We start from the raw sequence: 15,744 nt of genomic DNA on the forward strand, positions 1-15,744 counted from the left end.
TAATCCTTTTGCATCCCTCTGCGTCAATGATGTTGTGGCCTGTGTAAACTGTTACTGCTAACTTCAAGTGGAGGTTATTAGATATGTGTCAAGGTGAATCTTTGGAAACATGTTGTTAATGTACTTTCAAAATTCCTCCAAAGGGTCAGACTCACCCGAGACAAGGCACGTCTCCTCACAAGCCTCCAAGGTCTCGAAATTGTTGGCGTTTCCCCCACAGCCTCCATACTCAAACAGCTCACAGCGTCCTGTGTCAACACTGAAGAAGAATCGGTCCTTAATGGCCTTGCAGGGCCCCGGCTCGTCTTTCAGGGCGCACAGCTCGTTGAAGATGAAGAGCTCGGGTGGTGCTGCATCTGCAGAGGTCGGATAGAAAGACGAGTTTTAGTGCTTTGCTTTTTCTGGCATTTGGTAAAAAGGATTTTTTTTTTTGTGAGTGAGGGGGGAGAAATTAGGTCACAGCATCAAACTCTAACCCCGGGCTTTGAGATAAGGTAAAGTTGCATGCCAGTATAATTTCCATAAGACTTCAGTGAATGGTTTGACAGCTCACTGTTTTGAGTTTCTCCGCTGCAGAGGGAGTGTGAGAAGGATTTGTCAGCAGCAAAGCATCGAACTCTGTGACCTCACTGAAACTTTAGATGCAATAATCAAAAATATGAAATATTGTAAAGTCAGGAGAGCCTCTCACACACTTTTTCATTTATATAAAATAACTTCATATACAGCTTCCGTTTCAGGCCTACAGGTGTGTTTTTTTGTCTTGCACTCAGAGTAAGGAACCATCAGGGAGCTCCTAAATCCCCTTGGTACACAAAGGCAGATCCGGGCTGGTGGCAGCTGGCAGGAGAAGAGTGAGTGAAAGCTGGGGAAACTTTCACAGAATACAGCACACAGGAATAGTTTGAATTGCAGCAAATCAAGCAGTAAAATCAGGCTCGGTCTGTGGCCCTAAGCTTCAAAATATGACGATCTGGGTATCGCTCGAGCTTCAGAACGACCAGTTGGACATTTAAAATAATAGGAGTCATGTTAAACGTGACTAAATCACGAACGGATGTTTAACGTTGTGAAACAATCGCAGTTTGGTTAGACTTAGGCACCAAAACTACTTGGTTGGTTGGTTGTTAAGTCACTATCTATCGTCGAATGAGGTAACACAATGGTGATTGAGGCTATGGCCCACTGATGAAAGCCTTTGCATTTGCAGTATTACAGACTGGGTGTCTGTGGCGACTTTAGAGGAAAAAATCTCAAGCAGCGCCCAGTTAGTGACACGTTTTCCATCACCCAGCAGTGGTTGGTCTGTCTGGTCTGGTCTCTGCAAGTGTTGCGAGTAAACAGTAATCTACTATGGCTAAACAAACAAAGAAAAGATGGATGACTACAGATACAACTTCAAAAATAAGTGAAAATCCAAAGAAAAAGAAACAAACTCGACGCTCAGATGAAGGCAAACAGTCTAAAAAGGAAAGCGAACGTCAGCGAGAGTTACAACTTGAGCCAACCGTTGACGTCACACATGCAACACTGTCTGGATATCTGGGAAGTGTGCTCCTGCAATTACTGTTTATCACCAAAGGTGCCGCCAAAGAGAACGAAACTGAGATCTTTGAGGTTATAACTTTAAATAAGTTCTAACTTCTAACACTTGTTACCTAACTTTGAATGTTATGTTACTAAAGCACTGTATATGACATATCTAACATACTTTATGTAACTATTGTAAGTTATGTAACTTAAAGGAAAGCCACAACCTCTTAAAAAAAGTCAACATTTACTGTGTATTTCACGCAGGAATCAAACCTTGTCCTCCTGGCTGAAAGCCCCGTGTTTGTTTGACCCTCACATAAACCCCTGGCCTTCATCCCATGCAGACACGTGTGGACTCACCTGACTTCTACACCACATTGACACTATGAGCAAGCACGAGGACAGCATCCACTAATGATATTAAAGGGAAACCTTGGTGTCACGTTTTGAAACGTTGGGGCACTGACCAAGCTGCTGTATTTGACATCTTTTGATTGTAAAAACAGGCTGATATTGCACAGCCTGGGAGTCCTGCTGTGGGGAGCATGTTTGACCAATACTTGTATCTTTCATCTGGACAAAGAACGAGCTTCCGTTTGTCATAATTTTCCAGATCAGATACAGTCACGGTTCATGAATTAGCTCAGCATAAAGCTACTTCTACTCTCGTTATCATTCACAAAAGCCGAAAAGGAAAGTGGTGATACAAAAATTGCTTGAGCTCTGCTGTTGCCAATGAGAAATCACTGTCTCAGTGTGCTGCTGGGAGCTGGCTTCCTCTGCCCTCATCCCTGCTGTTTTTAGGTCAGGTCTCTGTTGTGCCCGCCTGAAGCGGTGCAGTTACTTCAAACCCCACTGAGAAGAGAGGGATCTCTGTCCATGGGGACTTGCAGATGGCCAGTGCTTGAGCGACAGTATTTAAAAGTGTCTTTTTGCATTGCATGTTAATCATTAATAACCCTCATTTTATGTGATCTGCCACTGATTGTTTCCAGAGTTTTAGTTACTAAGTGTAGAGTGGCATGAAAGGGGCGATAAAGGGAAAGGTTGTCAATGAGCTGGAAAGTGACAGCCAGTCAGGTCAGGTTTGAAGCTCTGATAAAGGTGTGGATCTTTGAAATGCTGTTTTGGTCTGTCAATCAATCTGTCCACCACTTAAGTTCAGGCTGACACATCCTGATAAATCCTCTATTTGTGCAGACATTCATGTTTCTGAGAGGATGAAGTATGCTGACTTTGGTGATCAGGTTGGGTGGATGGAATATCCAGAGAAATATCTCAACATCTACTGAACGGATTGGTGTAGAATTTGGTGAATACATTCGTGGTTCCAAAACACAGAATTCTACTGTCTTCTGTGATCTCTTTGGTCCCAGTCAGACAAAGCACGTTGTAGCAGCTGGGGGCGGCTAGTTGTTTTAAATGAAAGGGACGCTTTTTGCTCTGTGCTGCTCGCGTTGAAAGTTGGAAAAACTTTAACTCAAAGCAGAAAAGTTGCCAACGTCATTGACGTTTTTTCTCATCGTCCAAGCTGATGAATGGAGAGGCGGGCCCCACACAGATCTCTGTTTCACTGTGTTTAATGAATTCGGGAACAGCCTCTCACCCTCCATTACCAGAGCAAGTGCCCTCTGCCTTGTCATGAGTTATTCTAGCTTAGTTATGGTTTTGATTTGCATTTTGGGTTCAGATATTATTTCCTGTTTTACTTGCTTTGTCTCCTGTTGTCATTAGTTCTTGTTGTTTAGTTTTGTATTTAATTTTGTGTTTAATTGTTTAGGTCATTTACTGTTGTACTTTGTCACCTTGTCTCCCATGTTGATCCACTTCCTGCCTTTGTGTGTTTCCCGCTTGTTTGATTATGTGCCCTGCCCTGATTGTTTTCACCTGCCCCTTCACTGTCTCACCTGTGTCTGATTAGCCTCACCTCTCTGTCTCTGTGCTCCCCTGTCTCATTGTCAGTTCGTCGTTTGGCATAGGTCTGAAGTCATCTTGTATCTTTGTCACCTGAACCTGTTACCTTTATTTTTCATGCGGCTCCCTGTGTTTCACATTTCTGTTCGATTTTTGGTTATACCTTTTTGTTAGACTTTATGTTGGACGATTGATTCCCCTTTGGATGTTTCTTACCTGGACTGTTCAAAGTGAGCCTTAGTTTGTTGCCTTTTTGTCTTTTTCTAAATTAAACTTATTTCCAGTCTGCACCTGGGTCCTCTCCCTTTTTGTTCAACCCTGACAGATATAATCTATTGAAGTTACTGAACACAGAGTTAAGCATTTTAGCAAGCCAAAATAAATTGGAACAGATCTGTCGGTTTACAAAATAACGGTTAGGTTAATGACAGCTAATGATTAAGTGGTTGCTGTAACAACAGTAAAAAAGCCGCAGCGAGCTGCTCTTTTTTTTTAATCGTAGGCTTCAACAGAAAAGGCAGTATGGTGCGCTTCACGTTTTACAGCCTGCAACACTCGACACCTTACTGTTCCTTAGAGCTGTGTGGGGATTATCATTTCTGGTTTTGAGAGAAATGTCTCATTAACTATATAACCATATAATTAGATACAAACATCTGTGTTCCCCACAGGATGAACTGTAATCACATTTATGATTCACTGATTTTTCACCCAGTGGCATTATCTTGTCATTTTATCAATCTCACCCATGCTGAGAAAACACTACACATCATATACATCATATACTTGGCCTAGCATATTCATTTGTAAAATAAACTCGGTGGAGCTCTTTCAGGGGCAAACAGTGTTATTGGACCATAACTTACCTCAAACCTAGTATGGCATTTATTTAATTCACTTTTCAGTGCCATATTGGCCGAAATATAAACCCTTACATTTTCATTGACCTAATAGCAGCCAATTTAGTAGTAAAGATTATGCAGTTGAACATTATCAAAAGCTAAAATAATATGTGAAATGTGAAGGTGCTAGTGTTGGCTCAGCTCATACATCTGCAATAGGGCTGTTGACTTATTGTTTTTGGATTGAGCCTCTTCTTTGGAGAAACACTAAACTGGTGACACGTGTTTGTGTTTTCAGTATTTGCTATAGTTTCATCATCCTCCAATTCTGTTTCTTCTTCTGTTGTGACTGGAAAGCATTGAAAACAAACATCTGGTTCTCTTTCCTGTAAGGTTCAAAGTTCCATAGGCCCATCCTCTAATGGGAACCACTCTGTTCTGTTCTATCAGCACAGCAGTCAACAAACAGTCGCTCTGCCAGGCGAGGTAATGAGGACGGCAGCTCACCATTACCTCCACCTGCCCTCCTCTTATTGCCAGGGATTGGGGACAGCAATCAAATACTCCCAATCTCCCTCCTTTCAGCCAGCCTGTGATATTTCTATTGCACGTGGGAGGTAAGGTGAGGGCAGCAGGTCTTCCCTGCAGAGACTTGTGGTATTTTTTTTTTCTGTTCTTCCTGTCGTGTCTGATAAGCAGTGAGAGATTGGCTTGTCTAGCAGGGGAGAAAATACTCAGCGACACGGTCAATCTGGGTCTGCAACTAGAACCCGACCCTCCAACACTTCTAATTGCTGAAGCTCACTGAACAAACTCTGCAGAGATATATTGACCAGTTTTAAATTCTTGCTCTCTTCTTTGTTATTGGATGCCTCAAGCTACCATGGCAACCCACAAAATCCTTCCTTTTGTGGGTAAAAAGGATACGTGTTGGTGACTGCTCTTATGTAAATCTTATTAATAATGTTCAAAAAGCTCAAATTGGGCCACCAAAGGAAAGAGAAGAAAAAGGTTCTTCTTACTGATTTTCCCTCGTCTTGTCTGACAGACTCCTCGCGTTCAGTACCAGGGCTGGGTTAAAAAAATTGATTTTTAAGATTCGAATTGCTTCACATTTGAATGACCCAATATTCCGAGATTGATCTATTAAAAATATTTGTAAAAAAAAGGTCACGTGTCTGATCACCGCATTTCTGAGCGCTCCTGAACGCAGCACGACTCAGCGCATCCCTCCCGACACACGGCAGTGAGGGAGACATGCCCGGACTTGTTTACTGCAGCTACTACAGAGACATCAGTGATCGCTGATGGACTCGTGTGTGCGTCCACGAATATGTAAGTCAGTTTTGGACTGATGTTTATGTTACTCTCTGTAAGCGTCGGCTTTGGCCACGAGTGTATTTTCGGCATGTTGTTATACAGTATGCCTTTCCCCATAACTCTTAGTCTCGTGTGGTTTTGTTCTTCGCGCTGTGAGATCTTGTGAATCAGAATCGACTCGAATTGAGAAATCCTTATCGATACCCAGCCCTACTCAATACCCAGTTGGAGGCATTGTGAGGCAGTCCGAAAGAAACACAACCTCAGACAACGAGGGAGCAAAATTAAAACATTTTCTCTGCTAGGAAAACAGAAATGTTTCTCATAGCACACATGCAAACATGTGCACCAAACTAGACAAATGCTTGTCAAAGTCAACTTTTTTATGCTTCAGCCAAGCTCAGATGTTTACCATAGAGCATGCCACATCGCTTCATTCTCAGTGAAGTGTACATCAAATAGATCTGCTGCACCGACCACTGCCCATGCCACAGGCAGAAATAGGTGTGACTTTTTTAAATGATTTTGTTCACACACACAAACACACACTTACATAATGAGGTTTGCAACCTAGAAGTGAATGTTTGAAGTTAAAAATAAAACAGGTATGCAATAACTCTGAGACAAATCTATCTAAAGCTCCAGATCTGATGAAAGAACTCCTCTGTTGTTGAACAGGAGGTAAATAAATACAGTCCTACTCACACAATGCATCAGCAGAGGACTTGGAAGCCAACCAATAAATCAGGCAGCTCCTTGAAATATGGACTAAGCTGAATAGGGAAACAGGAGGCGAGCTGCCAATGGAAATGTGACGCACCTAAAATCTGAGTATTGCTGACAGGCTCAGCTTGGCCAAGATCTGCACTCACACTCACACATTTGGATAAAGATCTGAGTTGCTCAACATGTGCACCGTGCCAAGCAGCTCTGTAATTCCCAAGATGGGCAGGTTGAGTCAGATTGAGGCCCGGTCCCAGCTTGTTTAGTGCACCAGAGGATAATCCTGCAGCTCCATGTCTAGGTCTTTCAGCAAAAGGGAATTAAGGACTAAATGTACAGCAGCCATGGATCAGTGAACAACAACAACAAAAAAATTCCTATTATTGAAGACTCAGTGAAAAACAAAACACCAAAGAGCACACAGTGTTATCAGAATGACAGTTAAGCATGATGTACTAATATAACAGCAGGAGAAAGTGAGACAGATTCAGACAGAAACAGAGAGAAAGAGCAGAGAAATGCCAAAGTCTGACAGCTCAAAGTGCTCTTGTCATCTGCAGCCTGAACTTTACGACTTCACACTGCAAGAGAGAAAAAACTCTCTGTGCTTTTTAAAGGGTATTCTTCTCAATATATCCCATGCTGTGAAATTGAGAAGAAAACAGTGAAGGGAAGCAGTGTGTATGGTGAAAAAAATGCTGACTAAGTTGCGTGTAGAAGTGTGTTCAGATACCTTTGTATCAAGAGACATAACTCAAATGTGTGCTCATTACTGAAGAAGAAATGTCATTCACATAATTTCAGTACTGTAAAATTTGATGTATAAGACGCACTATTAATAGATTTCTTTTCATCTAAAAAGTGGGCTGCGCCCTATAAAACGGTGCGACCAATATACCAGTATAAAATGCAGAGAGAGGTATGTTATGGTGTTACGGTGTTTTACCCAGACGATGGCGCTGTTCGGTTGTTAAGTGGTGATGTCACATCTCCACATTAAACTTTTTCTGGGTCCGAGCCGCTACAACGTCTCCTTTTTACAATATGCCGCAGTGCTGCTTTCCTCGCTGTTGGAAGCGAGTAAAGCTAACTTGATTGTTGCTAACACTACGTCACAGACATGCACCATCATGATCGGCATTGCAGCCGCCACCCTCACGACAATCACCGTTACCATCAGCTGCCAGCTACCAATAGCAACAGCACCGGTAGCTAGCAGGATTGCAAACTCGACATGGTGAAAACAGATGGTAGGCTGTAATTTGTGTGTTTTGAATGTGTTTCAAATGAAAATAAATTGAAATAGTGTTGAAATAACTTGGATACACGTTTTTACTAATAAACAGCTATAGAAACCTTTTCCTCTCTGGGATACCCCCTAAAACATACTGCGTCTCATATTCTGGTGAGACTTATATTCCGGATTTTATGGTAATTCACTGTATGCCTCACTACAGTGCTCATGTACTAATTGTGCCTAATTAGTTGTAAATATACAGAACAATCCAGTTATAGAAATCAACTTGTTTCAGTAGCTTAGGTTGGGCTTTAATTTTCCCTTTCTCACCATATCTGCTTCAAATGGTGTCATTTCATGTGCATCATGACGCTATGTCATCAGTAACAGCTGATAGTTGTTTTAAAGTGATATAAACACATCCCACATAGTCCCAAATGAAGATTGATGCAGATATGACTGACAGATAAGATTACCTTTAATGATGCTTACAAGACGATCCCTAATCTAATACCACAAAGTTCAAACTCCACTACAGTAGGTGGTATGCACCTTTGAAAATGTTATATAAAAATAAAGTAGTAGTTTAATACAATAGTTTGCTTAATTTGCAGTCTATGTCTGCATCTGCCCGTGGCCCATCACAGCTAAAAATATCGGCCAATCAGCCATCAACGAAAATGTTAAAATGTGTGCATCCCTACCAACAAATGACAAAGAGCAGAATGAAGCACTGAGGTAAATCTAAAAAAACAAAAAACCACAGCGATCAAGAATTCTCTGAATGTAAGAATTTTAATTTTGACAATTATCATCTGATTTAATGTATCCATTCTTTCCTCCTCATTTTATGTAATGAAACTTTATAAATACCAATTAGGAAGCACTGAATTAAGTTATTTAGGTGCAACCAGTAATGGAAAATTAAAATGGCATTCGATAAAGAAGATATTTTGTTAACCAAGCAATTTGGTGATAATTTGATTCAATTTGTGGTGAAAGAAATTGTGAAAAAAGCCTGTATGTATATGAAGATCCCACTATCTCCTATATAACAATTGTGATCCAATTGCTTTTTATACGTAATAAAAACCTGGAACTTTGAACCTTGACGTCATTGAAATGAAAAACACCTCATGGTGAACTCCCTGTGTGCAATGCTTGTAGCCTATAGTAATAGTAAACTTTGTAAAACAAAGAACAAACTCCATCAAATAAATGTATGTTGGGTTGCAACACATGTTCAAAGCAGTATGCGTGATCCCAGAAGTGCAATGTTCGAAACGCTGTCAGTGTGCATCAGAGCCGAGTCCTGAGGCCAGCGGACAAAGGGCTGAGGGTGAGTCACAGCCTGTCCCAAGGTTTTACAGCTCATCAAATGAGGCCGAACTCATTATATATATTTTTTTCACATGTGTGTTGTGCCTGTGCACATTATGAAACATGTTTTTTATTGGTATCATTTGTATGAAGGAGCCCTAGATGGAACTCGAGTGTTTTTTATTGGTAGATTAGTTGAAAGGGGCTTTTGTTGAATTCAAGGCCTAGATATTTTTGTGATACAAACTTTTAATTAAGACAGTATAAAACTTGTCTGCTATTCAGTGACCTTGATCAAAAATAGTGCTGCAATAAAGGTTATTTATAGCCTTAATGTTGCTAGGCTCACTAGTTTCCATCTGCTCATCTACTACTGTCTGTTTGCTACAATTGGTCTGAACCAAATGGGACCACTGAGTTCAGTTTCCTGCTCGTTCATGGTACAGTAAAGGAAATACTTGACTTCCTTACCAGGAAGTGTCCCTACATTGTTACCGCGGATATATAGTGGAAACAGTCACCTGTCAAGAGTCACTGTATATCATGTTAGAGGCTGTGGAGCCCACGAGGGAAGTCTGTCACAGAAAATCTTTCGTTGCTCCCAGAATGACAGAGAGAGGACAGGAGAGTATGTGACTGAAAGAAGAAGGCCCTTCACTGGACTGTTAACGTCCACTTTTTGCAATTATTAAAGCAGCTATAATCCATACTTTTATAATAGAATTGTATTAGGGGAGACCGGGGTATCTTGTCACACGGACAAGTTGGCACATTGTTAATATTTTCATCAGAAGGGGGCGCTACTTAAAACTAGTTTTGTGAATCTACTTGGTCTGATGTCATATCTTTTCTGTGACAAGCAAAGCACACTGTTAACTGAGGTGAGGACTGATTTACCATTTTTCACATTCTAAAGTAAAAAAAATTGAACTTGACATTTTTTGTTATAATCTTCTTCTAGTTAAAAATCTTGACAATTATATATTTGTACTTGGTAGAGGAGAGGAAAAAGTGTCTTGTTATACTTTTGCTAATGACCTGCTTTAGGCTAGCTTTAAGATATAGCAAACAATAGCCAACATGGTGGTTTGGGGTAACTTGTCTCAGTGATTTGGGCCAAACATCACTGAGACAAGTCGCCAGTATACACAGACAGAGAGTCTGCTTGTCAACTGTCATATGTTATTTTGAATTTTGTGAATGTGTTTTTTAAAAAAAGGAAGCAAGTAAGGACGGAAGGAAGGAAGGGAGAAGAGATGGTCAGGAATAATATATTACACCAGTGAAGGAGGCACTTCTTGCCTGTGCCTACCTTTTACCTTTTTACAAGGTAAAAAAGTAAAAGGCAGGCACAAGGTAAAGAGAAGAGGAATCTATTCCAAAAGAAATGTGGGGGAACCGAACCTAAAAATCTATAATATATCTAAAAACAAATCTAAAACACCAAAGAAGGCAGTTATAAAAGGAAAGACTCCAGATGCATCTTCATCCAATGAAGATGAGTGCCTGTGACGTGTTTGTGTGGAGCCATTTGCGAACAGCCGTCCAAGATAGACTTGGGTCGCAGTTCCACGGCCATGTTCCAGGATTGATTTAAGTTCAATGATTGAATTAATCAATGTTTTTTTCTGTAGCTGAATTTAATTTTGAGTTTGAAGTAAAAAAACAACAACAACAACAATGAATTGGCAAGGTGTCACATGTGAACACTCACTATTTATATGCCTATAAATCAGTACTGAAGTAAGATGTGAAAATGAAATGAATACGTAATATATGCCTGAGACTTTGTTCTTTCATTTGGTATGCAGTTTTTAACACTATGATGTATTGATCCCAAGATATATAAAAGAGTATGAAAAGTGTGACAAGATGCCCCGTTCTCCCCAACATGGTAGTGTAAAACAACGCTGTCACTAATATTGATGAACCTACAAAAACAAGCTAACCTATTGAATCTTTATTTACTCTTTTTTGCAGCTGGATCACAGGACTTATTCTACTGAATGTGTAATGGAAACTTAAGAGTTTATTTTAATAATTGTGGGCATGATTGTTAAGGGTGGCGTATTTAAAATTGACCTCTTAATTGAGTGTGAGTGTTTCTGTGTGTCGAGAGAGTGAGCATCGGAGTAGGTCTATGACACCAAGTCTTTTGCGTGTGCAGGAATCCCTTTTCTGCTCCCTGAGGTGAAGCAGGTAAAGATGAGGTAGTTGTGAGAGTGCCCTTGTCTTCTGGCATCTTAGAACAGCTGCACAATAGCCAAAGCAATGTTATAATGTCAGGAGACGGGTAAAATAAAGGCTTGCTGACTGAAACACCCATTGGCGCACAGATGGGTGCGAATACAGTTGCCACTTACAAACGTGGATGAGCGGACTGTGCACCACATTGCATCGTGTGTTAGATGGGGCCCTAAATGTAGGCGACAATCATTGTGTGCTTTCAAACCCCAAACCAGGACCTTCATGCAAGCACCCATGTATGCGCTTATGCAGGCAGCTTCGGAGTTTTCATCAGTATGCTGGATAATTATTTCAATGCTTAGCACACAGACTGAGCGCACCTTTTACCATGGATACCATGAATGCAGCATTTTTATTACCGGGTACTTGAAGTAAGTAAATAAGGACCCTCCTGGAGCTCTTGAAAAGGACTGCCTTTTTCTTCAGCATCCGTGTACATCCCTGGGCATGCCAGCTAACCATTAGCAAACTGTTGGAATACTGACAGGTTCTGTCAGGTCTTAAGAAAGAAAGCGAGAGAGACAATAGTTTGCTATGACTCAGACAAGCAACAGCATTGACAAGGTCACAGTGATTAATTTGCACAAATAAAGACAAATCAGTGTTGGATTAAGATGAATGGTGCATATTCAATGTTTGTATATAGACTTACGTAATCTGTGGTTGAACAGAGCATGTTTTATCCTTTTCCCACTGAAATTAGCGCGTTGAAGCGGGTTTTGTTCAGTGAAGATGTTACGTGGTGAGGCGGTGTTAAGGTGGCTATTACTCATTCAGTCTGTTTATCAAAGTTGGTGCTTTACCACCAGAGCATAGTATTGCACCGGAAAGGGGGTGGAGACGGGTTTTGTGTTCCCATCACTGCTGATCGGAGCTGAGGCGATAATGACCCGGGTCTACTGCAGAGTCACTTGACCCGGGTCTGAATGCCGATTGTAACCTTTCCCATTAAGCAAAAAAGCAGGGTGTTAGCAGTTAGCAGCAGTGTTTTACTAGTGGGAAAGCAGCTATGGACAGACTTTATTGATCCCAAACTGGGAAATTGGTGATAAACTTATATGTAAGCATCAACAAATAATTATAACATTTTTTGTAAAAATTTGGACAATATGATCGTGATTGTTAAAAACCAAAACATTGAATTGTTTTACAGATATTTGTCGGGACTTGGGACAACCAACTTAAAAGTGGAAAAGTCCCTGACGTCTGGTCACTTAATTCTATTACCAAAGTAAGGTGTTGATCAGCACAATACTTGTCAACCTAAATAAAGGGGCATATACGAAGACTTCAAAGACGTGCAGATCACCCTAAATGTCGCTCATTAAGGCGAGAGACTTTGGCCTTGAGGCGGATATGTAGGGATGACCTCATTCCTGCAGCGATATTGCAAACAAGGAGAGCACTTCCTATAGAGCTTCAAGATGGGAGATCAAAGTGCTTTCCAAAGCACTTTCTCCAGCAGATCAAAGGAACGCCCCTGAAACACGGACCAACTGTGCCGCCGGGAGAAATCTGTTGCCATTTCTCTTAACAATAAAAGCTTTGAGCGCTGACGTTGTGTGGTCGGGAAACAGACTGGGGGCTACCCTGAAGACTCTTGAGTAGTGAACCACCTCCTGTCAAGGCAGTAACAGGCCTGGTCCTGTACAGCTCAGGACGTTGAGCGTGACACAAACTATGCCAGGGTTGGTGGTGTGATCGCTGCTTGAGATGCTCAAGTGGAAATGTTGCACTATAGTACAGTCACGTGAACGATAATGCAACATCCTTGACCTAAAAGAAAGGCCTGTTACTTACTGGATCTTATCTGTTGTTGCTTGTTGCTCCATCTAGCAGCACTGCAGGGAAAACTTGAGAGAGCCATGCAATTTAATCGCATCCTGCATGTTGGTATGACAGGTGGTGAGGGAGGAGCGATGCAATGAGCGAGTACAACTCGATAGCTTTTGTAGGTTTATTTGTCTGTGCCGAGATTGATTAAACATTCATCTCAGCTTGTTCTTTCCAACCCAAACCTCTGAAGGTTTTCTCGTCTTGCTCTCAAGCTACTTTCTGTCTGCCTTTTTATGGCTTTGACTCTCTTCCCTATATCTAGCTTCTGCAAACTTAAACACCTGTTTTTATCAACTGACTTCCTCCTGTCTGCTCAGTGGAGGAAATCTCTACTCTCTGCCCTTATGATGGCATTATCTTTTCCTGGAAATATCTAAGCTGAGCCCCTACCTGTTTCCCACTGCGTGTGGATAACAAAACAATAGTGGGAACCTGAAATCCCTCTCGCTTCAGTGATTCTGCCAAATCCGGGCTCTGACATTTGCAAAGTCGGAGAGCTGCCGAACCGAACAATCCCACTCAGTGCCAATTAGAGTTTGTCTCGGCTGCTGTTCAGACAATCGATGGGACGACGTGTGTTTCCCAGCTGCACACTTATCGTGGCGTGCGTGACTAACTGAACTGCAGGTGGGTGACAAAAATCCTAAAAACCAGCCGAGCCTTTGCAAGAAATCAAGCATGCATCTGTCGTAGCAAAACGTCTAGCCCTTTAATTTGACAAAAGATGGCGGCTTCTTAGCCCAGAAGGAGCATATGGCAAACAATGATGTGGGCATAAGTTTGCCATAAGTTGCATGAGCCTGTAGGGGAGACAGCACCAAGGCACCATCTGCCAATTTGGGAAGATCCCAATTACAAAACACTGGGTGAATTATTCATCACGTCACTTGCAATAACAATGCAATGATTCACGAGAATGGAGGTGTTCAAACCAGTAATAGAGAGTGTTCAAGGGTGTAAAAAACAAAGCCTTTAATACAAAGAGAGCAGGAATATTATAATGTGGTTAGATTAAAATTTCAGCTGCCGCCTAAAGTGCAACACGGGCTGTGAACAACTCTGATTTTAATTAAGAAATTCAAATGTTGCATATAATCTAACTACATAGTTTCAGTTCCGACGCACAATTACAAAGTAACAATTTGTGTGCAGCTGCTTATTTCGGAGTTAAAGGCAATGAAGCTGAAACATTTCTGAAATTAAACTTGAAGATTTAAATTAAACTCCACAGGAAACGTGTTCTGTCAGCACAGTATCATTTTTTTTTTTTTTTGTTTTTTTTTTTACAATTGTACAATTCAATGGTTAATATAATTAGTGACACATTTAGCAATGTAGGCCAGTAGAATGTATTACCATAATGCTGGTTCCACAAAAGCCTGAAGTATTTTAGATGACACAGAAGCGAGCTATGAGGAACAGAAGAAACAGTAGAGAGAGACGCCACAATGGGATTCAGTCCCTGGCCGGCCGAGCCGACACGATTTTCAACAACTACTTTCAACACAAACGCAGGAAAATCTTTGACAGTTTCTGAAATGTTTAACTTGAGTTTTCTCACCAGGTCTCTGAAGCTTCCCAGTGATATCTGCTTTTTAATATTGGTATATCTCACTCTACACCAACTTCTGTACAGATTTCTTTCCCCTGCTTAAAGTAATAATCTTGAAGATTCTTGAAGTCACTATCTATCGCCGACTGAGGTAACACAATGGTGATTGAGCCTATGGCCCACTGATGAAAGCCTTTGCAGTTGCAGAATTACAGACTGGGTGTCTGTGGCAACATTCGTGAAAAAAAATCACAAGCGGCGCCAAGTTAGTGACTCGTTTTCCATCAGCCAGCAGTGGTTGGTCTGCCAGAGAGGGTAGACGGAGTTAACAGTAATCTACTATGGCTGAACAAACAAAGAAAAGATGGATGACTACAGATACAACTTCAAAAATAAGTGAAAATCCAAAGAAAAAGAAACAAATTGGACGCTCAGATGAAGGCAAACTAAAAAGGAAAGCGACCGTCAGTGAGGAAAATCAAGAGTTACAACCGGAGCCAACCGTGGAAGTCTGGATATGAGGGAAGTGTACCCCCACAATTACCGTTTATCACCATAAGGTGCCACTAAAGAGAATGAAACTGATATATTGAGATTATCACTTTAAGTATCAAATAATTTACTCTTAACATTTAAGAGTTTAAATTTTTAATGCTGCACTCAGTTTATCTAAATCAGAGATGCTTAGAAAGTCTCACTTTCTTAGCCAACAAAAATGGGGGGACCAGTCAAGCTTAAAGCACTGCAGGCAGGTCTCACCTCCATGTACCATTGTACCGTTGTGCCATCAGGAACGACTAGAATGATCATGCACTCTGTATCTCTCCAAGAGATCAGGGACCAGATGCAGAGGTGAAAACAAACAGGGTTCCTATTCAAGATGTGTATGCAAACCGTGCAACAAAGGGCAAAGTTCAAACTAATGAATATGTGGCAACAAAATTGTTTTGATTTCAGCTGCTAGTGAAGCCTTTTGGAAACAGAAAGGGATTATATTCAAAGGTAAATTGCTACGCCAGTAAAATCAAAGTTGGAGTATGCTCATGCTGATTCTGAAATTATTCATTGTTCCCTTGGGGAAATGGACCTTATGTCACCTCTATGAGTCATAAAAGTAATATACAACATTAACAAAATTAACAACACAATAAATACAAATACGAGCCTTTAAAGACAAGCACACAACTGCAACCTATGCAATCTTATTCAAACCCACTCAT

At 41.1% G+C, this 15,744-nt stretch overlaps 1 protein-coding gene across 1 annotated transcript in view; it reads right to left on the minus strand.

The window, feature by feature from the left end:
* Positions 1-15,744, minus strand: part of tfpia (tissue factor pathway inhibitor a) — a 49,031-nt gene that overhangs the window by 20,578 nt on the left and 12,709 nt on the right. Inside the window, exon 2 of the mRNA XM_069663229.1 lies at positions 156-356. Coding sequence (XP_069519330.1) covers positions 156-356 — 201 coding nt within the window. The remainder of the gene's footprint in view (positions 1-155; positions 357-15,744) is intronic.

The sequence above is a fragment of the Semicossyphus pulcher genome, unplaced genomic scaffold (genome assembly GCF_022749685.1).
Source record: "Semicossyphus pulcher isolate SPU_LCO1_2020_fin unplaced genomic scaffold, fSemPul1.0.p SCAF_15, whole genome shotgun sequence".
Lineage (NCBI taxonomy): Eukaryota > Metazoa > Chordata > Actinopteri > Labriformes > Labridae > Semicossyphus > Semicossyphus pulcher.